Below are 25227 nucleotides of genomic sequence, written 5' to 3'. Positions count from 1 at the left end.
ACTCCAACCATAATTTTGCTCACCTGATTCTAATAGTTAACATGTTGATAAGCAGAATCAGGTTAGTTACAACTGGGGTTGGATTGAAAACCTACAGGAAGGTAACGCTCCAGGAACAGGGTTGGCGAGCCCTGGTCTACAGGCTAGAGGGAATTGAAGGAATATGTAAGGAAACAGAATGATACGGTTGTTGCTCCCTGCCTATAGGTTGTGCCAAACGTATTTTCATGTTCACACACAGAGATACAGACACTGCAACCGAGTGATTCTCACTGTTCCACAGCTTCTGTACTTTCGACAAAGTTTCTCATGTGAGTTGAATTTTACAATGACAACCAATAAACCAAGTATTGAGCTATGTATGGTCTTGTGTGTTTATGTGAGGAGTGGAGGTATTTGTAGCTGACCCCCATTCGACTGCTTTCACCTATCCATCACACTCAGCTCTGTTGTTACTTCAATGACGGAAGGAAAGGATGTTTTATCTATCATTTATTGTCCAACAATCTCACAGATTAGATATCCACACATCGGAACACTGGATCAGTTTGAGGATAACAAAATCAAGGATTAGAAACAAATATATTTTCCCACTAATAATGAATTAAGCTGTATGTATGTGGATTCTTACTAAGGGAACATGAGCTGCATAACAGATGGCTTTTGTCTGATAAAATATTCAAATCTCTAGTGACTAGGCCTCGTAACTCCAGTCCAGGTATTCTGTATAAATAAAAGTATATGTGTGGGTCAGTAAATCAAATGTATTTATATAGCCCTTCTTACATCAGCTGATATCTCAAAGTGCTGTACAGAAACCCAGCCTAAAACCCCAAACAGAAAGCAATGCAGGTGTAGAAGCACGAGGGCTAGGAAAAACTCCCTAGAAAGGCCAAAACCTCGGAAGAAACCTAGAGAGGAACCAGGCTATGAGGGCTGGCTGATCTTCTGGCTGAGCCAGGTGGAGATTATAACAGAACATGGCCAAGATGTTCATAAATTACCAGCATGGTCAAATAATAATAATCACAGTGGTTATAGAGGGTGCAACAGGTTAGCACCTCAGGAGTAAATGTCAGTTGGCTTTTCATAGCCGATCATTAAGAGTATCTCTACCGCTCCTGCTGTCTCTAGAGAGTTGAAAACAGCAGGTCTGGGACAGGTAGCACGTCTGGTGAACAGGTCAGGGTCCATAGCTGCAGGCAGAACAGTTGAAACTGGAGCAGCAGCACGGCCAGGTAGACTGGGGACAGCAAGGAGTCATTATGCCAGGTAGTGCTGAGGCATGGTCCTAGGGCTCAGGTCCTCCGAGAGTGAGAGAGAATTAGCGAGAGCATACTTAAATTCACACAGGACACCGGATAAGACAGGAGAAGTACTCCAGATATAACAGACTGACCCTAGCTCCCGACACAAACTACTGCAGCATAAATACTGAAAGCTGAGACAGGAGGGGTAAGCAGAGCTGACTCTAGATGTGGGGCCAGTAGAGCTGACTCCAGATGTGGGGCCAGTAGAGCTGACTCTAGATGTGGGGCCAGTAGAGCTGACTCTAGATGTGGGGCCAGTAGAGCTGACTCTAGATGTGGGGCCAGTAGAGCTGACTCTAGATGTGGGGACAGTAGAGCTGACTCTAGATGTGGGGACAATAGAGCTGACTAGATGTGGGGACAATAAAGCTGACTCTAGATGTGGGGCCAGTAGAGCTGACTCTAGATGTGGGGCCAGTAGAGCTGACTCTAGATGTGGGGCCAGTAGAGCTGACTCTAGATGTGGGGCCAGTAGAGCTGACTCTAGATGTGGGGCCAGTTGAGCTGACTCTAGATGTGGGGCCAGTTGAGCTGACTCTAGATGTGGGGCCAGTTGAGCTGACTCCAGATGTGGGGTCAGTAGAGCTGACTCTAGATGTGGGGTCAGTAGAGCTGACTCTAGATGTGGGGTCAGTAGAGCTGACTCTAGATGTGGGGTCAGTAGAGCTGACTCTAGATGTGGGGCCAGTAGAGCTGACTCTAGATGTGGGGCCAGTAGAGCTGACTCTAGATGTGGGGCCAGTAGAGCTGACTCTAGATGTGGGGCCAGTAGAGCTGACTCTAGATGTGGGGACAGTAGAGCTGACTCTAGATGTGGGGCCAGTAGAGCTGACTCTAGATGTGGGGCCAGTAGAGCTGACTCCAGATGTGGGGCCAGTAGAGCTGACTCTAGATTTGGGGACAATAGAGCTGACTAGATGTGGGGCCAGTAGAGCTGACTCTAGATGTGGGGCCAGTAGAGCTGACTCCAGATGTGGGGCCAGTAGAGCTGACTCCAGATGTGGGGCCAGTAGAGCTGACTCCAGATGTGGGGCCAGTAGAGCTGACTCCAGATGTGGGGTCAGTAGAGCTGACTCTAGATGTGGGGTCAGTAGAGCTGACTCTAGATGTGGGGTCAGTAGAGCTGACTCTAGATGTGGGGTCAGTAGAGCTGACTCTAGATGTGGGGTCAGTAGAGCTGACTCTAGATGTGGGGTCAGTAGAGCTGACTCTAGATGTGGGGTCAGTAGAGCTGACTCTAGATGTGGGGCCAGTAAAGCTGACTCTAGATGTGGGGCCAGTAGAGCTGACTCTAGATGTGGGGCCAGTAGAGCTGACTCTAGATGTGGGGCCAGTAGAGCTGACTCTAGATGTGGGGCCAGTAGAGGTGACTCTAGATGTGGGGCCAGTAGAGCTGACTCTAGATGTGGAGTCAGTAGAGCTGACTCAAGATGTGGGGTCAGTAGAGCTGACTCTAGATGTGGCCAGTGGATCTGTCTCTAGATCAGGTCGGGAAATGAGGGTGGTCTGCATCCCTCCACTCTCTGTCCATCTGTGAAGAGAACACACACAGTTCCATTCAGTACCACCACAAAACCCCATGGCTCAGCTGAATTTGGCTGCATCTCAGTAGTCTCATACGGCATCCTCATCTGCTCTTCTTCACCTATCTAGTTGTGACTATGTAATGAGGCTGTATATAAGACTATGGACCTGCACCCTGAGGTCTCATCTGAGACAATCAGAACTCATCTCCACAGCCGGGATGATGTACCTCTCGTTTCTGTTGAATGACTCGATCTGCTTCAGGTCTTCATGCGACAGGAGAAGTCAAACACCTGTCAATCAGACAAACAAATTCCCACTCAAGATAAACAATCCCAGCAGCTACACAGAATTATAGCCTGTAGTTTCCTAGACACAGCCAGCAAAAAGAGGTGAATAGTTTCCAAACTGGTAAAACATCATGCAGTTCAATTTGTATTCCTTCCACTAGATGGCGCTGTCCTGCTGACCTGCAGGTTCTGCAGGATCCTGGAAGGAGTAACGCTCTTGGGGATGCAGACCATCCCTCTCTGTACCTGCCACCTGGAGACAGAGAGACACACACACTTGAGCATTGTTAATTACACTACGGCTAGTTACACTGAGGTGTTTGTGTGTTACGTGAGTATATCCTGAGCAGGGGTCTTTCTTTGGTGGAGGGTGACAGCCCCCCAGTCCAGGGTCCTGCAGCAGGCAGGGTTCATGACTGCTCAGCACTACCCAGGGGACAGTAGGCCGTCACACACACCTACCGTCCTAGAATACACACACACCTACCTGCAGTGACTCAGCAGCTCGGCCTGGGACAGACATGGGTGACACTCCACCTACTAACACACAGAGTGAGACACCATTACAAAAACATACTGTACACACACACACCACACATACCTAATTGAAGATGGACAGACCGATTCCTCGGACCATCCCCTTATCAACCAGGTTCTCCATGGCAACCCAGGTTTCCCAGTTTGTATGTCATCATAACTCACACTGCCAATGACCCGCTTGGGCATCAGCTCTGTCCCACGCCTGGAGAACACGCAGGCAGCTCAGAGGACCAACGTGTGGGACAAATTCGAGGTGTGATTAGGTGTATGTGTGTGTTGCTCACTGGAAGGCTGTGGGCCAGTACATGAGGTAGAGGGCCAGGTATTCCAGTCCCAGGTGTATTAGACTCTTACTACAGGCTGTCTCTACGTAGTCAGGGTGATGCTGGGTGTTACACAGCTTAGAGGTCAGAAACACATCCTCATGACGCAGGGTCTGGGGGACTGCACAGGGGATCAACACACATGACACACATACACTATATGTACAAAAGTATGTGGACATCCATTCAAATTAGTGGATTTGGACATTTCAGCAAAAACGTTGCTGACAGGTGTATAAAATCGAGCACCTAGCCATGCAATCTCCATAGACAAACATTGGCAGTCGTATGGCCTTGTTTTTTTTTAATTTAAAAAAAAAATGTTTTAACCTTTATTTAACCAGGCAAGTCAGTTAAGAACATATTTGTATTTTCAATGACGGCCTGGGAACAGTGGGTTAACTGCCTGTTCAGGGGCAGAACGACAGATTTGTACCTTGTCAGCTCGGGGGTTTGAACTCGCAACCTTCCGGTTACTAGTCCAACGCTCTAACCACTAGGCTACGCTAAAGAGCTCAGTGACTTTCAATGTGACACAGTCATAGTAATGACACCTTTTCAACAATCAGCTTCCTCATCTGGCAGTCCGACGGACAAATCTTGGTTTGGCGGATGCCAGGAGAACGCTACCTGCCCCAATGCATAGTGCCAACTGTAAAGTTTGGTGGATAAGGAATAATGGTCTGGGGCTGTGTTTTCATAGTTTGGACTAGGCCCCTTAGTTCCACTGAAGGGAAATCTTAACGCTACAGCATACACTGACATTCTAGACGATTCTGTGCTTCCAAATGAGTGGCAACAGTTTGGTGAAGGCTCTTTCCTGCTTCAGCATGACAATGCCCCTGTGCACAAAGCAAGGTCCATACAGAAACGTTGTAGAGATTGGTGTAGAAGAACTTGACTGGCCTGCAGAGCTCCGACCTCAACCCCATTGAACACCTTTGGGATAAATTGGAACGCAGACTGCGAGCCAGACCTAATCACCCAACATCAGTGCCCGACCTCACTAATGCTCTTGTGGCTGAATGGAAGCAAGTCACCGCAGCAATGTTCCAACATCTAGAGGAAAGCCTTCCCAGAAGAGTGGAGGCTGTTATATCAGCAAAGGGCTGGACCAACTCCATATTAATACCCATGATTTTGGAATTAAATGTTTGAGTAGCAGGTGTCCACATACTTGTGATCATGTGTAGCTTTTAAAGACTTTTGGTAATGCTCTTCGATCAAACTTCTACTTTTCCTCGACCTGATTATTCTTCCTGTGTGTTTGTGTGTGTCAGAATGGTCCCGGAAGCGTAGAATGGCCTTGGAAAGACAGTGTGTGCGTGCGGCTCACTTTTCCTGGTCCCAGCCTCAGAGCGAGTGCCTCCCCCACCTCCTGCTCTTTACTGGAAACTGCAGCACAATCATTGTGTTTGTAGCCACAGTCTAGAGCCGCCAGCACCTCCTGCTTCACCTGGAGACGCAGATGGTCAAACCATAAACACAGGTTACGGTTCTGTTTTTGAATAAGCATTAAAGGACAATATTTTTTCCAGTTGCGTGCATGCACATTCATTCTAATTTCTATCACCACAATGGGAACAAGAAAACTTGCGCATGCTCATGTAACGGAGTTAACGTACCATTAACTCATTCCACAGCTAGCTTAAAAACGTACCTTTTAATAGCATTCTGACCTGTCCGGGAGTGCTCTCTTCCAGGTTCCCAGAAAACAGGGTCACGTAGAAATTCATGGTTCAGACCAGAGGTTGACAGGGCAGGCAGACAAACACATTAGGAATTAATGGAATTGTATATGAGGTAGCAACACGGTATCTAGCTCTAGAGGTCAAACCATCTCTATAGGACTCGGAGAATGACCTGGAGTGAGTTGCAAGTCATCATGACTAAGTCTGAATGCGGTGTTACTGATTATCATTCGTCGGAATTCATTAACTCAGCACAGGGGTCTCACGTGTGACAAATACTTATATCATCCGAGACAGGGATATGATACCCCATATACATAGTTAAAACAGCCAAAGCCACCACTTTTCTCCATCTCGCTTTCAAGCAGCTCTGAACCCATCATTTTTTAACTAGATTAATTTAGCTTCTGTAGCTAAATAGCTGATCCAACTATATGACAGTCACAGGCTGGCTTGAATACATGTCTAAATAGTATGATCCTATATTACATTGTCACGTGAGAGAATTGTATTGAAGCATAGTCCAATACCCAAAGCAGGTTGATTGGTCTGAGGTCATGCTGCTGAAATCAGAATTACCCCTCCTGCTACTCGTTTCAGCTTGTTTAAAACTGCATTTGTTCCAATAGATTGCTATGGTCTACACCCTTTCAACGCTGCTCTGAACCACATTGCGTGCAAATAGTGATGATTGAATTAAGACAATAGTGCAGCTTAGTCAAACATTATGGCGCCTGTCCACCGTGGAGAGCGTAAAGGTTCCCTGTAAATGTGAGAAGTTACATCCGTGTAGAAATAACATGCTAGAGTAAGAAACCGTAAGGAGTGATAGTTCTGTCTGTCAGCCAGTCTGTAATACTCAGGAGTCACACTGGTTTAAGACCAAGTCTGTCTGGATCTGTAACCCAAATTGTTGGTAAACAGCCAAAACGTACGCATCTATAGAGGAACAGGCCCCCGAAACAGCCCACCTGCAAACAACCCATTTTTACTCGTAGACAGAACACTCGGGCTCATTAAATACATTTGAATATTAAACAATCATGTGCGTCAAAGTTTAAATTACAGTTTATATGCACCCTGGGATGAGCTGGTCAGTTAAGTGGGACACCGTGTGGTCAGCTAAAGGATTGCATAAATTGAAACAATGGCCACCATTTTGGATATAAACGTTGAGAGCTCATACATTCAACTTTATCCATTGTAATTTAATTTACAGGTGTTTAACGCAAGGTTGGCATGGTGGTACGGTGACCAGGTTTGGAAGGACATTAGGGTTAACACTCCTACTCAACAAGCTTGTTATAACAAACCCTGAAGACCTAAGGGCTCGAGAGCAAATAGAGGCTTTTTAGCACATTGGACTAACACGTCCTAAAGCATGCAGATGTCCTGGGTTCAATACCCAGTCCCACAATAGGTCAGACCTCTGACATCCCATCTAAAGGAATGAGAAACGGGTTAGACAACTTTGTTATGGTGAACCTGGTGTCAAACAAGGAATTGGAACAGACAGACATCAATTATGTCAAACATTGTCATTTCGTGAGATTTTATTTGCAACATTTTCAAACTTGTCATACATTATATGCTACTACTCATAAAAAAATTAAGTCATTAGCTATTCTTTAATCCCCTTTTATAGTCTCGCATAGAATCCCACAACCAAAACCAGTCACATGGGATTGTAATAAACTCAGAATGGGGCCACTCAAGCCCCCCCCACCAACCAATCACCTCTATCCACTGCCCCCCTTTCCAGATCAAACCAGGCAGCTACATGTTGTTTTCTCCACCAGAGAGGAATCATACAAAAAGAAACACATGAAAGAAGCACATAGTCCTAAAAATGGTCAATTGGGTTTGAGTGTTTGTACAGGTATGATAACAGAGCTGGCCACCATGTGGCACCATCCATTCAGCCGTCCATCTATCCGTACAGGTCATCATCATTATCCTCATTAAACACTGGCCCCCCACCAGTGCCCCCAGTACCCTGGCTGGGACCGCTGCCCCCTGCAGCATTGGAGGGGAACCTGGGAGAGAGAAAATATTCACCATTACATAAAAATACAAATAAATGTTTTAAACACACCACCCCCCACCCCGCAGTCACACCCGTACCTGAAGCTGCCAAATCCTCGGCTCTGCTGCAGTGTCTGGGCAAACATCTCGTATTTGCGGATGTCATTGTCGCTGACAGAGCGGCGGGCGAATCGCATGGCCTCCTCAAAGTGGTCCTTCCTGATCTCAGGCACAGGGTCATCTTCCTCCACCTCCTGGAGACGAGGAGAAAGGTTCATTGAAAAAGAGAAAAGTAGACATAGGGAGAGAAACATTAAGTGAGCGAGTGAGGTGTGTGAATGAGCTGTGAGCTGACCATAGCAGAGGGGTTGGTCTGCCTCTCCCTCTCTCGGCGAATCTCGTTCTCAATGCACTCTCTGATAGCCAGCTTACAGGCCCGCTGGCAGATCTCTGTAAGGTCAGCACCCGAGAACCCATTGGTCATCTTAGCCAGGAAGTCCAGATCAACATCCTACAGGACAGACGGAAGAGACCAGGTTTAATCAATAATTTAAGGTTATATAACGGCATCAGCCCTTGCTACATTGGCATGATGTCAGGCGTAGGAGGATGGACTGTTGTTGAACTGTGCGTTTTACCTTGCTAATGGGGCTCTTCCGGAGGTTAGCCTTGAGAATATTGATCCTGCTCTTTTCGTCAGGCAAAGGGATGTATATGAGCTGGTCCAGACGGCCGGGTCGGAGGATGGCAGGGTCGATGATGTCAGGGCGATTGGTGGCTCCAATGATGAAGACGTTCTTCTTGCTGGACATGCCGTCCATCTCAGTCAGGATCTGGTTGATGACACGGTCGGCCGCACCGCCACCGTCTCCCACATTACCTCCACGTGCCTTCGCTATGGAGTCCAGCTCGTCAAAGAACAACACACATGGGGCTGCCTGGCGAGCCTGCAAACAGAGAAACACAGGAGATTGAACCGCAGGGTTCAACGCTAACACCCCAGTTTTTCTCCATGTTGATTTAGAATCTACTATAGTGCACTAATACAAAATGTTCACTTATTGTTGGAGAGTCACTATGTCATACCTTGTCAAAGATCTCCCTGACGTTAGCCTCTGACTCTCCAAACCACATGGTGAGAAGCTCAGGTCCTTTAATGGAGATGAAGTTGGCCTGGCACTCGTTGGCAATGGCCTTGGCCAGCAGGGTCTTACCGCAACCCGGAGGCCCGTAGAACAACACTCCCTTTGAAGGAGTCATACCGAACTTCAGGAACTTATCTGGGTGCTCCACTGGGTACTGCAGGGAAAAGAGGTAATTAGGTATGATAATGTGTAATTAGGTATGACAATTTAAGGTTAAACTGTGTGCGCTGCGCACGCCTTACCTGCACCAGCTCCTGCAGCTCCCGCTTAACGTCTTCCAGTCCTCCGATGTCCCCCCAGGTGATGTTAGGAACCTCCACCACTGTCTCCCTCAGAGCTGATGGGTTACTCTGGCTTAGAGCCCACTGAAAGAAATACCCACGTTTAATATATAAAAACATATAACAGGTAGCTGTATAGTTATTATATGCAGGAGTGTGATATTGTGTGTAGTCTACCCTACGTAGTTTACAGTTGGTAGAGTGTTTCTTACCCTAAAGTCATCCATGGTAACTGCAAGGGAGTTCATGACCTCCGCATCGATGGTCTCGTCCTCCAGGTCGATGAGGTCCATCTTCTTCCTGATGGCCTGGAGAGCAGCCTCTGAGCACAGGGCAGCCAGATCAGCACCCACGTGGCCATGGGTCTCATTAGCCACCTACACAAAGAAAGACAGAGGGAGCTAACACATGCAGGAGCCCCTCAGAACACAATGCTGACAGTTACATGGGCTAGGCAGTAAAATACAGGTATTCATTCATGGACCAGATTGGATTTTTACTTTATCTAACACAAATATCGTTGTAGTTGTTACATTAAAGTTGTTCAGTAATGTTTAGACAATTATGGTTATCATACATTTTTAAAATCACCAGTAAGAAACTACTAAATGCTGAGAACTGCTAGCCAATTTTCTAGCTTGCCAAACAGATCCCCAGAAATCGTCCGACTACCCCTAGTGGCGAAAATAAGAAAGTATTTATAAGACAAAAGAAATGACAATGATAAATTCGTGCATGAAATAAACTATGAAAATGTTGTAATTTATCAATAACGCAAATGGACACCCATTGGTCGAGTATCATATGCAAAGTTGTACAAATCGGAATACTGTCAGTTTAGCCTCTATTTGGTTGAACGGTATAAAGCAACCAGAAAAGGTGAAAACCCAACCCAACTTAGAATGAAGTTGTCATGAACTAAACAACAATTTAACGATTATTCGGAAACATCAAATACCATTCAGAAATGAGAGAAATACAGTGATATGATATTTGGGCCATATCACCTAGCCCTAGGCAAATGTGTCAGACACTTCAAGAAAGACACCCACCAAGGATACATCCCAAATGGCACCCTATCCCCAAATAGTGCTCTACTTTTGACCAGGGCTGTAGGGCATAGAGTGCCTTTGAGACACAAAGAGTCATCACACACCTGCTCAAGGTCAACATCATCATTCAGTTTCATGTTCTTGGTGTGGATCTGCAGGATCTCCAGTCTGCCTGTAGCATCGGGGATACCAATGTCCACCTCCTTGTCAAAACGTCCTGGATACACACACACGTTTTAGCATTGGGAAAACCAATACACAACACCTGCACAAGAAAACAATAACACCCTGTATCCAACAGATAGTGTAAACGTACCAAATCTTCTAAGTGCAGCATCTATGCTGTTGGGTCTGTTGGTGGCTGCCATGACGATGACATGAGCTCTCTGCTTCAGCCCGTCCATCAGGGTCAGCAGCTGAGACACGATACGCCTCTCCACTTCTCCATGAGTCTACAACCACAGTTAACATAACAGCATGAAAGGTCTCTCCATCTAACAGTTGGTCTACAGAAAATTTCAGACCACCATTTATAGCTGCTACACTTGGTCTTTATTATAGTGTCATTGTTGGGTGACCTATTATTGTCCTTTAAAAAGGGGATTATAGGTTTCTTAGTATTCCATTTTGATTAACCTCTTCTGCACATCAACCAATATACACCGTTAATACCCATTCCCCCTCTCCACACCTTCTCTCTCTTGGGAGCAATAGCATCCAGTTCATCAATGAAGATGATGGCAGGAGAGTTCTTCTCAGCCTCCTCAAAGGCCTTCCTCAGGTTGCTCTCACTCTCCCCAGCCAGCTTACTCATAATCTCAGGACCTACACACACACGGACCGGCACACCGACCGATAGAGGTCATACAGGGCAAAATCAAAACAGCTACCACAAAATGACAAATGAATAGTGATCCTCTACCAGGGACAGGGTAAGGTTTAGCATCTGACCGTTGATGAGGAAGAAGAAGGCTCCGGTCTCGTTAGCAACAGCTCTGGCAATCAGGGTCTTTCCTGTACCGGGAGGTCCGTATAGCAGGATACCACGGGGGGGCTGGAGGAGAGTAGAGGTACATGTCAATCTCCTTAGTGTTGTTGACAGGGGACATTAGAACACATTTCCAATACAACTAAATGTTTCCTATGCTTAAGCCAATTGAAATCTTTGAATTCTACTAATCAAGAAAGTGTGTAGAGGCTGACAGAAGACCTCGAACCTTCAAACTAAATTCTGGACCTCAAAGCCAGATCCACCGCTTTAATTCATTTTCCCCCTCTAATCAGAGACAGATTTAGACTTGGGACATCAGGTGCGTGGAATTAATTATCGGGTAGAGCCGAAAACCAGCAGGCTCCAGACCTCATAGGGTAAGAGTTGAATACACCTGGCCTAGAAGTTAGGAGCTCTGTGTTTTTTACCTTGACTCCTATAGCCTTGAACAGTGCAGGGTGTCTGAGAGGCAGCTCAACCATCTCCTTGATCTGAGCTAGCTGCTTCCTCACTCCTCCGATATCATCATAGCCCACCTCATTCAGGGACTCCTCCTCATCCTACACACACAGGAAACATACAAAAGTCAGTCTGAGGGTAGGTTTGCTCACCATTTGCTGGATATTGGCAGGGACTTCAGGATACATAGGACCCAATTCAATATAGATATCACCCCCCGTTGCTGTGGACTTCGGGAAAGCAAGCACAACGCCTATATTTCCATAGGCTAAATGAAGAGTGCTCTGCCCACAAGCGATGGGGAAGGTTGTGACCCACCTCTCTCCTGATTGGCTCTCCCTCGCAGTGGATGACTGTATCTGGGGCGACGATGCAGTAGGGGTTGGGGTCGGTCTCTACCACCTTGAACTCCACCGCACGCATACCCCCCCGAACCAGGAAGATATCACCTACACACAATGACATCACAGAATTAAATACAGAGCAAACTCTTTTGTTCAGTCTTACTTTGGAAACAAAATGAATGGTAACAGGTGTGTGTACTGACCCTTGCGGATGGGCCTGTAGGCCTCTAGGAAATAGGGTTTGAGGTAGACCTCAAACAGGTTGCCAGTGATCCCTTCGACTGTGTCATCAATAGGCAGAACATGAATCCTCTTCCCATACTTTACATCAGGACACGGCTGGATACTGTAGAAGGATAAACGTCACTAATCTCAATTTGCTTTGGTAATATTTATATAAAACAAATATAGGTCACACACAAGATTAGCAGATATTATTGCGAGTGTAGCGAAATGCTTATGCTTCTAGATCCGACAGTGCAGCAGTATCTAACAATACTAAACCTGATACAATCTAGTAAAGGAATGAGAATATATAAGTATAACATATGGATGAGCAGCGACAGAGCAGCTAAGACCCAATAGATTGTGAAGGATACAGTATGTTTACATATCTCGTATGTGTATATACTTTAAAAGTGGCATTATTAAAGTGACTAGTGTTCCATTTATTAAAGTGGCCGATGATATCTGTGCTAGTGGTGACCGTTTCACAGTCTGATGGCCTTGAGATTGAAAAACAGCTCCTCTCTCTGTCCCAGCTCTGATGCACCTGTACTGACCGCCTTCTGGATGAAAGCAGGGTAAATAGGTAGTGACTCGGGTGATTGTCCTTGATGATCTTTTTGCCTTCCTGTGACATCAGGTGTTGTAGGTGTCCTGAAGGGCAGGTAGTATGTGTTGTGCAGAATGCACCACCCTCTGGAAAGCCCTGCGGTTGAGGGCGGTGCAGTTGGCGTACCAGGCGGTGATACAGCCCAACAGGATGCTCTCAATTGTGTACCTGTAAAAGTTGAGGGTTTTCGGTGACAACCCATATTTTTTCCCCCACCCTCCTGAGGTTGAAGAGGCGTTGTTGCGCCTTCACCACACTGTCAGTGTGTGTGTGTGTGTACACCGTTTCAGTTTGTCGGTGTACACCGAGGAACTTAAGACTGTCCACCTTCAATGCCGTCCCATCGATGTGGATAGTGGGGTGCTCCCTCTGCTGTTTCCTGAAATCCACAATATCTTTGTTTTGCTGACATTGACTGAGGTTATTTTCCTGACACCACACCGAGGGCCCTCACCTCCTCCCTGTAGGCTGTCTCATAGTTGTTGGTAATCAAGCCTAACAACCTGGTGTCGTCTGCAAACTTGATGATTGAGTTGGAGGCATGCATGGCCACGCAGTCGTGGGTGAACAGGGAGAACAGGAGAGAGCTGAAAACAAATCCTTGTGGGGCCCCAGTGTTGAGAATCAGCGGAGAGGAGACTCTTTTTCCTACCTTGACCACCTGGGGTCAGCCCGTCATGAAGTCCAGGACCAAGTTGCCCAGAGTAAGGTCAAGACCCAGGGTCTAAAGCTTAAATGATGTGTTTGGAGGGTACTATGGTGTTGAATGCTGAGCTGTAGGCAATGAACAGCATTCTTACATAGGTATTCCTCTTGTCCAGATGGGATAGGGCAGTGTGCACTGATGGCGATTGCATCGTCTGTGGACCTATTGGGGCACTTGGCAAACTGGAGTGGGTCCAGGGTGACAGGTAGGGTGGCGGTGATATGATCCTTGACTAGTCTCTCAAAGCACTTCATGATGACAGGAGTGCTACGGGGCGATAGTCATTTAGTTCAGTTACCTTAGCTTTCTTGGGAATAGGATCAATGGTGGCCATCTTGAAGCATGTGGAGACAGCAGACTGGGATCGGGATTGATTGATTATGTCCGTAAACACACCAGCCAGTCTGCGCATGCTCTGAGGACGTGGCTAGGGATGCCGTCTGGGCAGGCAGCCTTGCGAGGGTTAACACGTCAAAATGTTTTACTCACCGCGCAAAATTGTTTAATTTATCTGGGAGCAAGACGTCGATGTCAGTGACGTGGCTGGTTTTCTTTTTGTAATCCTTGATTGTCTGTAGACCCTGCCACAAGTCTCGTGTTTGAGCAGTTGAATTGTTCATCTGATTGCCTTACGGAGGGAATAATTACACTGTATTCGGTCTTGTTTCCAGTCGCCTTGCCATGATTAAATGCAGTCGTACATGCTTTCAGTTTTGCGCAAATGCTGAAAAAGTTTCTGGTTAGGGAAGGTTTTAATAGTCACAGTGGGTACAACATCTTCTATACACTTCCTTATAAAAACTCACTCACCGAGTCAGAGTATACATCAATGTTATTGTCTGAAGCTACCCGGAACATATCCCAGTTCACGTGATTGAAGCAATCTTGGAGTGGGGAATCCGATTGTTCAGACCAGCATTGGATAGAAATAAGCACGGGCGCTTCCCGTTTTAGTTTATGCCTATAGGAAGGGAGTTACAAGATGGAGTAATGGTCAGATTTGACAAAAGGAGAGCGGGGAGGGCCTTGTATGCGTCGCAGAAGTTAGAGTAGCAGAAGTTGTGTTTCTCGTGTACTGCAATCGATGTACTGATAGAATTTAGGTAGCCTTGTTCTCAGATTAGCTTTGATCTAATCCCCAGCTACAGTAAATGTAGCTTCAGGATATATGGTTTCCAGTTTGCATAAAATCCAGTGAAGTTCCTTGATGGCCATCTTGGTATCCGCTTGTGGGGGGATATAAACGGCTATGACGATAACCGAGGAGGTTGTCTTGGGAGATATTACGGTCGGCATTTGATTGTGAACAATTCTAGGTCAGGTCAACAAAAGGACTTTAGCTCTTCTATGTTGTTACAATTACACCATGAGTCGTTAATCATGAAACATACACCCCCACCCTTCTTGCCGGACGTTTGTTCGATGCACTGAAAATCCCGTTGGTTGTATGGACTCCGACAGCATGTCCCCAGCTAGCCATGTCTCCGTGAAACAGTATGTTACCATCCCAGATCCCTCTTTGGAAAGCAACTCTTGCCCTATTTTCGTCGACTTTGTTAACTAGGGACTGGACATTAGCGAGTAATATACTCGGAAGCTATGGGTGGTGTGCACGCATCCGAAGACCACTCCGGCACCATCTCCTCCGATGGCGATGTTTTGGTAACACTAATCAGTTCAAATGCCCTGGGAGGTGCAGACACCTTTGTGTCTGCATCTGCTTTGAGAAAGTCGTATTCCTGGTCGTAGTGCTGGTAAGTTGCCATCTGATATCCAATAGTTATTCCCGTCTGTATGTAATAATACTTAAGGTTGTTTTCTGGGCTATCAATTTAAGAAATACAAACAAAAAAATTTAATACTGCAGTTTCTTAAGGACTTGAAGCAAAGCTGCCATCTCTATCGGCACCATTCAGTTAATATACAGTTGTGTGTGTGTGTGTGTGTGCGTACCTGATGACATCCCCCAGACGGACACGGAGATTGTTGCGGACCACACGGTTCATGCGGACCTTCTCATCAGAGCAGGTGTCGTCAGACAGGACAATACACACAGACTCCCTGCGCTTCTTCCCCTTCATCAGCACTGTGTCACCACGGAACAGCTGCAGCTCATCCATCTTTGCCTAAAAACAGAGGACGAATGACATTAATTTCACTAAGTGTACTAAATACATAGACCGCAGGACCAGATCGTTTCCACACAAGCAGAAGTATTAAAATAACACATAATAAAATAATCACATTCTGGGATTCTAAACGTGAACACAACTCCACCCAATGACCTGTATGTTAGGCCTACCTGAGAGAGAGAGACCACACTGTTGTCCTCATTGATGGATTCATCGACAATCAATCTGTTTGGTCTGGTCTTCTGCTTCAGAATCGCAGTGGAAAGGTCATCATTTTTGGATCTAGTTCAAACAGAAACAAAAGCGACAAATTAAAACTCAAAGCTGACCGTCAGATAATTCGCAGTTGTTACTCCATAAACATTTAGTCCTTGTCTTATTCAGATTATTTAGAAACGTAATTTTCGTAGTCAACTATGCTAATGTTAGACAGTTTGGCATAAATACTGTTAATTCATCGCCAGCTAGCAAATGTTGGCTAACTAGCTACCGTTAGCTCAGTAGCAGTGAGCAGATGACACAGCAAAAGGACAACTTTTGGGATCCCGAGCTAGCAAGCTACGGTTATTTAAACCAGCTAAAACATTGATGTAGCTAACGTTAGCTAGTTCGGTATATAGACCTTATTGCATTAGCTAGATATCTAGTTTACATTTACGCAATATACCATACTCCTAAACCATCATAACACTACCCGTTTATTAGTTAGCTAGGCTGGTAACGTTATGCTAGTATGTTAGCTAAACCAGTGACAAGGCCGACATTTTCACCCAGCTTTGAGTTAGCTAGCCACTTACGTTACCTACCGTTACGTAGCTAGCGAGTTGGGTAACTAGTAACGTTTAACGAATTGAGTTTGCAGTAACTTAGTCATTTCCTGACTCTAATTTATCATCATGGTCGTTGGATGAGCTTGTCAAGCCTGGAGGCCAGCGTGTCACAGGCTAGTTAGCTTACAGTTAGTCAAATGTGCCGGTAGGCCCAGCCAACTTCGCTTGACACAGCGTAACCTAGCTAGCTAGCTAGCTGCCTACCTACAAACGTTTGTCAATCGGGTCATTCCAATAACTGTTCCCAATTACACTTTACATTAGCTCATACGAATTAACTTAGCTAGCTAGCTAACTAACGTAACGTTAGTAGGGCATGACATATACGCTAACTAGCTAGCTAACCTTAGCTGAGGTATAATACTCGAGTTTAGTAACACGCTTGTGAAAATACTGTTCGAGATGTGTTGGCTGTTTAGCTAACAGTAGTTAGGCAACTGGTAACATTTCTACTTACTCTCCTCCCGAGGCCATGGTACTACTGAATTAGTATGTATAAATAAAAAGTAGCTCGCTATTTGTGAAGCGTCACTGGCAAAGTAACTTCACACCGATCTCTTCAGGTCCAATTGCTACTGTTATGGACTAGAGCTCTCAAATTGATGCATAACGAGACACTACATTCGAGAACCCAATCACATAGGCCGTTTTAACATTTTCTAGACGTTGTGAAATTGTTGACCAATTGGATTCACAGACAGTTAGTGGGCGACATCCATGTGCTCAGACCCATTGGCTAATGCGCCTGTCATTAAACTGCTATGTTCCAATCAGAGTGCACCGCGTTGACGTTATGGCGACAAGGCAGATGCACTCGATTTATTGAAACCGACTGAGAGTGGCATTATTGGTCTATTCTCTGGTTCATATCTCGACTCTGCCTCGGTTTGCTGGGGCGTAAAATAAGTGCAATCCCCCATATCACGCTGGCTGTATATAATCACTGTGTTGCTTTATAACATTAGCTCTCTCGATCTAACCTTATAGCACAAGTTCATCCTAATAGCGAAACAGAGACAGTTGTTTTTACCAGTAACAGGAGCTTGCTAAATCTCCCACACTGAACATTCATTAAAACAATAACTGACACAGAAGAGATAAACCACACTCTTTATGGTGCTGAGTAAATAAAAAATTATTTAAAACCAAAATATTACATATTTACAGAAATAAGGCAACACCGTATCATATGTCATATCACTATAATGTACTAGTGACACATTTTTACATAAATCACTCAGACAGAGCACTGTGGCATTCCCAAAGAGTTGCCTGTCCTATTCCTTCTGTATGCGGAACAGGATAGGCAACCGCCTCGCTAGGCAGTGTGGCTACGGCTCACAGTGGTACAGTTGGTCTACAGAGTTCTAGTCTCGAGTGGCCATCCTCCAAAATCTTGGCTGGGCTTCAGAGGTTAACAGAGTTCCAACTCCACTTAATTGGAACTCCATTTCAGCCAGGATATGAACCTCACACTATGTCAGGTGGGTAAAACCAGCTTGTCCCAGGTACAGGGCTTACTAAGCCTTATGAAGACATCCCAGAGCTTATGTGGACACGCCAGTGTTTCTGGAGACACACCCTAGCTGTGCTGAGCTTTGATGAACTCCTCCACTCTGCGTTGGAGGTCAGTGAGGTCCAGGGAGGCGTCAGTCTGGGGGTCCAGCAGGTACAGGGGAACACCTCTGGAAGGAGAGAACGCAGACAAACAGAGGGTTAGGATGTGTCTCAAATGACACCTATAACTCTCAGTTTTATACTCAAAACAATGTTTTTCTACATGTTTTTCCATTTGTATTGCGAATAAATCCAGGTGATCATTTGTACCACTGATGTCATCTTACTCTAATGATGGAGCTGTGCTGGAGCTCTGGGTCTTCTCCCAAAAGGCTGCAGCCTCCTGTCTCCTCCCCAGCCTCCACAGCACCTCAGTCAGCCACAGCCCAGCGCTCGCACACCCTGTATGCACACCCAGGGGCTGGATTACAATCATGTATTACTTACTAGATACTAGTCTACATAAAGACAATTTAACCCTGTAGTTGCCTGGTGCAGCCTGCAGGCTGAGCTGTAGGTCTCTCAGGGATTCCCTCTTCTGGTCTCTGTGTGTGAAGCTGATTCCTCTCCCTGCCAGAGCCAGCCCTTTCAGCCTCTGCAGGGTCCTAACACCTAGCTCCAGCTTCACACAGCCTGCAACACAACACCAACACACGTCAAGACAAATCAACAAACATACAACATCAATTGACCTATGTCCAAGTGGCCAGTCTGAATATTCACCTTTCTGTTTAACAGACACCTTCATCAGCAGGTTGATGCACCTGAAACACAACACACTCTCCTTCAGAACTAGAAGTTCAGTTTCAGCACTCAGGTGTAAGGACTGATGCTCACCTGGTGGAGTCGGTAACCCGACCAGTCTAATGGGAACTTCTATGTTGATGTGATGCGATGTGAGCTTCACCTGGCGCAGTGTGATGCGATATGAGACTCACCTGGTGCAGTGTGATGCGATATGAGACTCACCTGGTGCAGTGTGATGCGATATGAGACTCACCTGGTGCAGTGTGATGCGATATGAGACTCACCTGGTGCAGTGTGATGCGATATGAGACTCACCTGGTGCAGTGTGATGCGATATGAGACTCACCTGGTGCAGTGTGATGCGATATGAGACTCACCTGGTGCAGTGTGATGCGATATGAGACTTTTTGTTGTTGTTGTTTTTTGTTGTTGAATTTGACCCTTTTTCTCCCAATTTCGTCGTATCCAATTGTTTAGTAGCTACTATCTTGTCTCATCGCCTACAACTCCCGTACGGCTCGGGAGAGACGAAGGTTGAAAGTCATGCGTCCTCCGATACACAACCCAACCAAGCCTCACTGCTTCTTAACACAGCGCGCATCCAACCCGGAAGCCAGCCGCACCAATGTGTCGGAAGAAACACTGTGCACCTGGCAACCTTGGTTAGCCCGGCCCGCCACAGGAGTCGCTGGTGCGCGATGAGACAAGGACATCCCTACCGGCCAAGCCCTCCCTAAACCGGACAAAGCTAGGCCAATTGTGCGTCGCCCCACGGACCTCCCGGTCACGGCCGGTTACGACAGAGTCTGGGCGCCAACCCAGAGTCTCTGATGGCACAGCTAGCGCTGCAATACAGCGCCCTTGACCACTGCGCCACCCGGGAGGCCCGCAATATGAGACTCACCTGGCGCAGTGGGTGAAGTGTGATGCGATATGAGGCTTACCTGGTGTAGTGGGTGACAGCCTGCTTCCAGTCCTTGAGGTGGGAGTAACAGTGGGCCTGGAGAAGGTAGGCAGCCCCAGACCACAGCACCACACCCAGCCGGTCCTGGCCTAACCCCAGCTTGTCTGGAGACCCAGGCACAGATGCCTCCATGGGCTCCTCCAGCAACAGCCTCTCTGGGAGCAGCTCCAGAGTCGTACTGATGACTTCATCACAAAGTGCCAGGCAGTCTGTAGGCCGCTGGGCCGTCAGCAGGGAGGAGCCAGCCTCCAGGTAGAGCTCAGGTAACCTGGGGAGCGAAGGGGCCTCAGAGAACCCCTGAGACAGCTGGTGATCTGACTGAAGAGCAGCTAGGAGGTCCAGGTAGTGCTCTACACCCTCTGACACACTACAACACAAAACACACAACCATAGGATAGCACACTATAAGATAAACAACAGTCGTACAAATTCAACCCTCTCAGATCTGAAGACGTTCCTAGGAGGTATGTCGACAATGTTGGCTATCTGGGAACTTGCCTTCCATGGAGCACACACTTCTGAGCCAGACTGTGTAGTACGCTGAGGGGGGAGGGGACAGAAAGCAGGCTGGATAGGGATTGGCCAGGGAGCAGAGAGGCGGGACAGATGATAGGTGGGGCCACAGCAGGCTGGGTGGCAGGTGGCATCATCAGAACCTGGCACAGACACAAGACCCATCACATCTCAGTCAACTACTGCCTCAGACAGATGCCTTTAATCTGTGTGTGTCACTCACTGAGTGTAGCAGACGTAGAGCCTGGATCTCTGCTTGTGTGTTTCCCAACTGCCTGTAGACCAGGATGCTCTGGTGCAGCGCACACACACACCTCACGTCCGTCTCCAACGCCTTCCTATAACACTGCATAGCACTGTGTGGACGACCCTGCACATAAACACATCTCAGTTGTCATCACTCTCTCTCTCACCATGCGTCTGAAGGGCTTGTGAGGTGTGTGTTTTTACCGTGCGGCTGAGGCAGAGGCCTGTGAGAGTGTGTATCTGGGCCAGCAGTTCTCTGGGGGCCAATGGGGAGGGGTCTCTCTGAAGAACAGTCAGGGCCTCTGAACACCGCCCCTCACACAGCAGCTCAGCACCTGCAAAGGTAAGGACAGGTAAGGGTTAAACCTCTCTGACCTTGGACAGGTAAGGGTTAATCTAACCAGCATGGAGAGCTCTGAATGGTTCAGACCTTGAGCGATGACAGTGCAGATGAGAAGGAGGTCTTTTAGATCCTTGGGGTGCACTAGCACCGCTGGCCTGACTGCACTCCTCTCCACAGCCACCTCTACTGCCTTCAGTCCCTCAGAGAGCGATTGCAGCTCTTCCTGCAGACAGAAGGAACCAGAAAAACATGAATATTTGTGATGTGATGTCAGTGTGTAACAGTAAAGAACAATTGTTTTAAGACCTCATTTCTGATTACTTCATCATGACCTAATACGCCAATCCTAGTGTTTTACACACAGAGAAATCCAATAACAGGTTCGTCACACACACACACACTACCTGCAGCTCCTGTATGTGCCCCAGTCTGCAGGTAGACAGCCAGAGAGCCCAGCTCAGACAGAGCAGATGCAGAGCACAGGAGCGCAGGGAAGGTGTGGAACCCAGGGACTTTAGAACCATACACCAGAACACTGGGGGGTTGGGAGGTGGACGATCACAACCTACAGCACCGAGAGCTGCACAAAGTATAGGGGGTGAGGTGAGAGAGATGGGGGAAGAGGGCAAATATAGATGTGTGTGTTTACTACCTGTGTGAGTGTGCGCGTGTTTCATACCTCTCTCCAGACTGTGTGTGAGGAGATGCTCTGCCTCAGTGAGTTGTGTCTGACTGAAGGAGAACAGACAGCAGTTATACACCACTGTCAACTCCAACTGGACATGGGCCGGCACCGCAAGTACACCTGGAGGGGAAGGGAGGTGAGGGGGCGGAAAGGGATGGAGAGGAGGTGAGGGAAGGTGGGGTGGATGGAGAGAGGAGAGGGGAGGGGGAAACTTATCTGTAGAATACTTTTTTGGGGGGTGCTAGCTTAAATTAAATGCCATCTTAGATATTGCACCTTGTATTTTCTGTAATAGTTTGTGACTCTCCACGTAGCACCACTTCAGTAGTGTCAGACCCTGTTCCTGAGTTACTGCGTCTCCTCTGTCACGATGTTGCTGAAAAGACACGTTTGTTAGGGTGTTGTCACACAACCGAACAGTGCTGTTCGCTTAATTTTCTGTGCAGTGTTAATGCAACAAAGGAACTCAGACCCTTAGAAAAGAGCCCTGTAGCGAACCGAACTGAGACCATCTCCAGAAGTGGTCTGAGTTTGGTACACTTAAATTCCACGGACCATTTTCCTTTTTCAGGTTTGCATGTTATTATTCCCACACCACACAATAGGCTACTGCAACACGGTTTCCCCTGCCAAATCCCCTCACATTGGTGCCACCATCCATTTGGCGACAGATTTTCATGTGAACATAGACAAAATGTGCATAAAAACAATATTTCCTACCAGAGATGGGTTTCCATCAAATTGACTTGTTGCGGAGAAAAGGCTGTGCGTGATGCCGTAGTGCACATAAACTACCCTTCCGGTTCAATTCCAATGTATCGAATATAAAATACAAGCTAAATGATTTTCCACAAATGTTCAACTCTACTGTTTGCGTTATATAACTTGTCATTCCAATCTCCTTGCATTAGCGTAGCCTCTTCTGTAGCCTGTCAACTATGTGTCTGTCTATCCCTGTTCTCTCCTCTCTGCACAGATCATACAAACGCTCCACACCGCGTGGCCGCGGCCGCCCTAATCTGGTGGTCCCAGCGCGCACGACCCACGTGGAGTTCCAGGTCTCCGGTAGCCTCTGGAACTGCCGATCTGCGGCCAACAAGGCAGAGTTCATCTCAGCCTATGCCTCCCTCCAGTCCCTCGACTTCTTGGCACTGACGGAAACATGGATCACCACAGATAACACTGCTACTCCTACTGCTCTCTCCTCGTCCGCCCACGTGTTCTCGCACACCCCGAGAGCTTCTGGTCAGCGGGGTGGTGGCACCGGGTTTGCACGCCCAATTTTTCAGTTTTTTATTTGTTAAAAAAGTTTGAAATATCCAATAAATGTTGTTCCACTTCATGATTGTGTCCCACTTGTTGATTCTTCACAAAAAAATACAGTTTTATATCTTTATGTTTGAAGCCTGAAATGTGGCAAAAGGTCACAAAGTTCAAGGGGGCCGAATACTTTCGCAAGGCACTGTATGCATCTGTTGGTCACAGATACATTTAAAAAAAAAGATTGTGGCATGGATCTGAAAACCAGTCAGTATCTGGTGTGACATATCCTTTGCATAGAGTTGATCAGGCTATTTTTATTTTACCTTTATTTAACTAGGCAAGTCAGTTAAGAACAAATTCTTAACTTCAATGACGACCTAGGAACGGTAGGTTAACTGCCTTGTTTAGGGGCAGAACGACAGATTTGTACCTTGTCAGCTCGGGTGTTTGAACTTGCAACCTTCATGTTACAAGTCCAACGCTCTAACCGCTAGGCTACCCTGCCGCCCCATGTTGATTGTGGCCTGTGGAATATTGTCCCACACCTCTTCAATGGCTGTGCAAAATTGCTGGATATTGGCAGGAATTGGAACACGCTGTCGTAAACGTAGATCCAGAGCATCCCAAACAGGCTCAATGGGTGACATCTGGTGAGTATTCAGGCCATGGAAGAACTGGGACATTTTCAGCTTCCAGGAATTGTGTATAGATCCTAGTGACACGGAGCCGTCCATTATCATGCTAAAACAAGAGGTGATGGCAGCGGATGAATGGCATGAAAATGGGCCTCAGGATATCTCTGTGCACCCAAATGCAATCGATAAAATTGAATTGTGTTTGTTGTCCATAGCTTATGCCTGCCTGCCCATACCATAACCCGGTCCTCACCGCCACCATGGGGCAATCTGTTCACAACGTTGATATCAGCAAAGACCCTGGTGAGGACGACGAGCATGCAGATGAGCTTCCCTGAGAGAGTTTCTGACAATTTGTGCTGATTTTTTGGTTTTAGAGCGGCCTTTTATTTTTCCCCAACACAAGGTGCACCTGTGTAATGATCATGCTGTTTAATGTTTAATCAGTTTCTTGATATGCCACACCTGTCAGGTGGATGGATTATCTTGGCAAAGGAGAAATGCTCACTAACAGGGATGTTAGCACCTTTGTGCACAACATTTTTGAGACATCATCTTTTTGTTTCAGCTCATGAAACCAACACTTTACATGTTGCGTTCATATGTTTGTTCAGTATAACGTTAATTAACTGCCAAATTCAATTGATAGAGGGCAACACTTTTTGGTCAAGAAGGGATCCATCATTTGTAGCAAGTTTTTGAGAATTTACGTGACAGGTTGAGAATTAGGAAAATGGTTAGGGTTAGCTAAAATGTTATATATATATATATATGAGTATACTTTTGACAAATGTTGGATCCATCTAGACATGACCCTTCTTTTGTTGGCTAGCTAGCTAGCTATCTATAGTAGCTCACCTTCCACTTGTCGACGATAGCGTTATTTTCTTCAGTCCATCTGTCCAGCAAACATGGAGCAGATACGCGAGACATCGTTGTCACACAATCCTTTACAAATATTTCCAAATACAACCGCTCGTGTCTCTTTGTTGTTGTTTCGAACTTTCCCTCTCTGGAGTCAAAGACAGGAAGCTATTTGTCAGCGAAGAATGTTCTGTCCGGCGTATGTCCATGTTGCTCTACCGCCGCCTACTGGATAAAGCAGGCAACACTCTCGATTCCATTCAAAGGGGCTTTAATGGCATGTGAAACATGTTACATTACCAAAGCAAGTGGGGAAAAAACTAAAGTGAGAATAAACTAAAACAACGTCAACAGAAAAGTACAAGTGTACAGTAAACATTGCACTCAAACGTTATCAGCTATGTACAGTGATTTAACCCAGTGCAAATAGTTGTAGTGTGAACAGTAGGGGACGATAAGTAAACAGATAATGTTGGTTGTATTTCAATGATGTAGATGCTCCACTGGTTGCACTGTTTCCATGGCAACAGGTCACAAATCTTGCTGCTGGGATTGCACATTGCAGTATTTAGCTTAACATATATGGGAGTATATCAATGTTTGACTTGTTTTCAAATTCTTTGTGGATCTGTGGGAAATATGTGTCTCAAATATGGCCATACCTTTGGCAGGAGGTAAGGAAGTGCAGCTCAAATAAAATTACAATTAAATCAACTTTACACATATTTTTCAGATGTTATCGCAGGTGCAAATATCAGAACGAGCAATGTCAGAGTCCGGAATATACTGTAAATATATATGTGTGTATAATGGTGTATATAGACTATGGGCAGTATACAGTATGAGTAGAAAATATGTGTACAGCAGTAGATCTTTTTTAATTAGATTTTTATTTAACCTTTATTTAATTAGGCAAGTCAGTTAAGAACAAA

At 46.3% G+C, this 25227-nt stretch overlaps 2 protein-coding genes and 1 long non-coding RNA gene across 3 annotated transcripts; all 3 read right to left on the bottom strand.

The window, feature by feature from the left end:
• Positions 1-3040: 3040 nt before the first annotated feature.
• On the bottom strand, positions 3041-5818 carry LOC118394236 (uncharacterized). The gene is made up of 4 exons (XR_008064386.1): positions 5648-5818; positions 3612-5443; positions 3305-3377; positions 3041-3127 (listed from the first exon to the last, which is right to left on the bottom strand). It is a non-coding gene; the product is annotated as an uncharacterized LOC118394236 (long non-coding RNA).
• Positions 5819-7213: 1395 nt separating this feature from the next.
• On the bottom strand, positions 7214-17104 carry LOC118393298 (transitional endoplasmic reticulum ATPase-like). Its single transcript, XM_035785858.2, has 17 exons — positions 16936-17104; positions 15819-15930; positions 15470-15642; positions 12179-12321; positions 11950-12080; positions 11601-11732; positions 11133-11235; positions 10873-11006; positions 10498-10633; positions 10286-10398; positions 9342-9506; positions 9091-9213; positions 8790-9002; positions 8342-8650; positions 8059-8214; positions 7803-7957; positions 7214-7714 (listed from the first exon to the last, which is right to left on the bottom strand). Exons 1-17 carry the CDS (start codon positions 16950-16952, stop codon positions 7609-7611), a joined length of 2421 nt encoding a protein of 806 aa, XP_035641751.1. The 5' UTR covers positions 16953-17104; the 3' UTR covers positions 7214-7608.
• A 470-nt stretch (positions 17105-17574) lies between these two features.
• Positions 17575-24532, bottom strand: fancg (FA complementation group G). The gene is made up of 13 exons (XM_035785859.2): positions 24290-24532; positions 21810-21909; positions 21528-21653; positions 21253-21428; positions 20936-21071; positions 20710-20840; positions 20483-20629; positions 20245-20402; positions 19727-20113; positions 18759-18799; positions 18525-18668; positions 18323-18437; positions 17575-18163 (listed from the first exon to the last, which is right to left on the bottom strand). Exons 1-13 carry the CDS (start codon positions 24362-24364, stop codon positions 18061-18063), a joined length of 1839 nt encoding a protein of 612 aa, XP_035641752.1. The 5' UTR covers positions 24365-24532; the 3' UTR covers positions 17575-18060.
• Positions 24533-25227: the final 695 nt, after the last annotated feature.

Source organism: Oncorhynchus keta, chromosome 14, assembly GCF_023373465.1.
Source record: "Oncorhynchus keta strain PuntledgeMale-10-30-2019 chromosome 14, Oket_V2, whole genome shotgun sequence".
In the NCBI taxonomy this organism is placed as follows: Eukaryota; Metazoa; Chordata; class Actinopteri; order Salmoniformes; family Salmonidae; genus Oncorhynchus; species Oncorhynchus keta.
Note: the sequence above shows the minus strand (reverse complement) of the source record. Positions and strands in the feature narration are given on the sequence as shown.